We start from the raw sequence: 1,436 nt of genomic DNA, 5'->3' as shown, positions 1-1,436 counted from the left end.
ATTAGTTCACCTTTCATCACTATTTTAATTTTACCAATAACTTATCTATTACAAAAATAATTAGATATTAACCTTTTTGGTTGTCTAATTTTATTTTTTTTTCTTTAACTTTTCTTAACAACCATAATTTCATGTACTTTTCTTGTATCTTTAATTTAATTTAATAAGATTTGAACCCAAAAAAAATATTAAAAGGTGATAAATAAATGCCATATAAATCCTGTTCAATTCTGGTACTTGGACACCATAAATTGTGCTAGCTTATTAGCTTAATGTTAAGATTATTTGATGAAGAACACTTAAACTAGGTTTATATAACACTGTTTAAAGAAAAATATAATAATTAACAGACTTGTTGAACACATTGAATATAATATAATAATAAGTGGAACAAATACAAATGTAACAAAACAAGATATCTAGAACACTTGTTAATTAACATAAAACACAAACATAGCACAAATTAGTTAACAAAGACCAAAACACAAAATGAGACCTCCAAATTCAAAAGTACCAAAAGGTACATACATGCATAATAACTATTATTTTTTTTCCAACATAATCGATCAACCCTAAATTCAAATTCAAACCCCTTCCTTTTATGATGATGACCTCTTAACATCCTGGGCCTTAGTCTGTATCTCTTGGCCAGCATCCTTTGTCTTCTGCCCCACGTAATCCGCCATGTCCGCCATGCGCCGCTTCACTGAGTCCAGCTGATCCGGCACCGTCGTCCCATGTACCTGTCGGATGAAGTTAATCATCCATGACAAAGACATCAGCCCGGTTAGTCCACATGCTCCCGCCGTGAGAATACCAGTGACTGCAAGTCCAATGGTAACGACCGCGGGAACTATAACCGGGCTGAAGAAGATAAAAACCGGGGTGGCAATTGCCAGCCCGATTATGGTTCCGAGAAGTGAAAGGCCGGAGAGGAGCAACAGAGTGCCCCCAGTGGGGACGCCGACGAGGACGGCGATGATTTGAGAGGTGGACGGACCTCTCTCGGGGAGAAGAGTCTTAATACCACCACCACTAACATCGTAGCCGCGGCGTGGAACGTCGACGCGTTGTGTGGTGGGGGTGTGAACTTGAACCTGGTGAGGTGCACGATCAGTAGCAGTAGCCATTGCTGTTGTTTGATTGTTAAGAGAAAAGAAAAGGCCCTTTTTGGGATTCCTTTTGTTCTCTTTTCTTCCTTAGGTTTTTGAAGATTAATAATGGAGAGTGGGAAGACATTGATATCGGTGCTTGTGGATGAGTTTGATGAGGTGGTGGGTTTGGAGAACGGTGGACTTGTAGATGTTGACACGTGCTTGTGACATGCATGCCGGTGCCTAGTAATTTATTAACAGTGTAACTAGATATTTTTTAAGGTGAAAGTTGGATTTAATTTTAAGTGAGGTTGATACTTGAGATTTGTTAATTAATTTAAA

At 38.3% G+C, this 1,436-nt stretch overlaps 1 protein-coding gene across 1 annotated transcript; it reads right to left on the bottom strand.

Annotated features, from left to right (window-relative positions):
• Window positions 1-597: 597 nt before the first annotated feature.
• LOC107490049 (oleosin Ara h 14.0103) lies at window positions 598-1,221 on the bottom strand. The gene has a single exon (XM_016110816.3). It carries the CDS (start codon window positions 1,128-1,130, stop codon window positions 600-602), a length of 531 nt encoding a protein of 176 aa, XP_015966302.1. The 5' UTR covers window positions 1,131-1,221; the 3' UTR covers window positions 598-599.
• Between the last annotated feature and the right edge of the window lie 215 nt (window positions 1,222-1,436).

Source organism: Arachis duranensis, chromosome 5, assembly GCF_000817695.3.
Source record: "Arachis duranensis cultivar V14167 chromosome 5, aradu.V14167.gnm2.J7QH, whole genome shotgun sequence".
NCBI classification, from domain to species: domain Eukaryota; kingdom Viridiplantae; phylum Streptophyta; class Magnoliopsida; order Fabales; family Fabaceae; genus Arachis; species Arachis duranensis.
The sequence above is the reverse complement of the archived record's forward strand: the minus strand, read 5'-3'. Positions and strand labels throughout refer to the sequence as shown.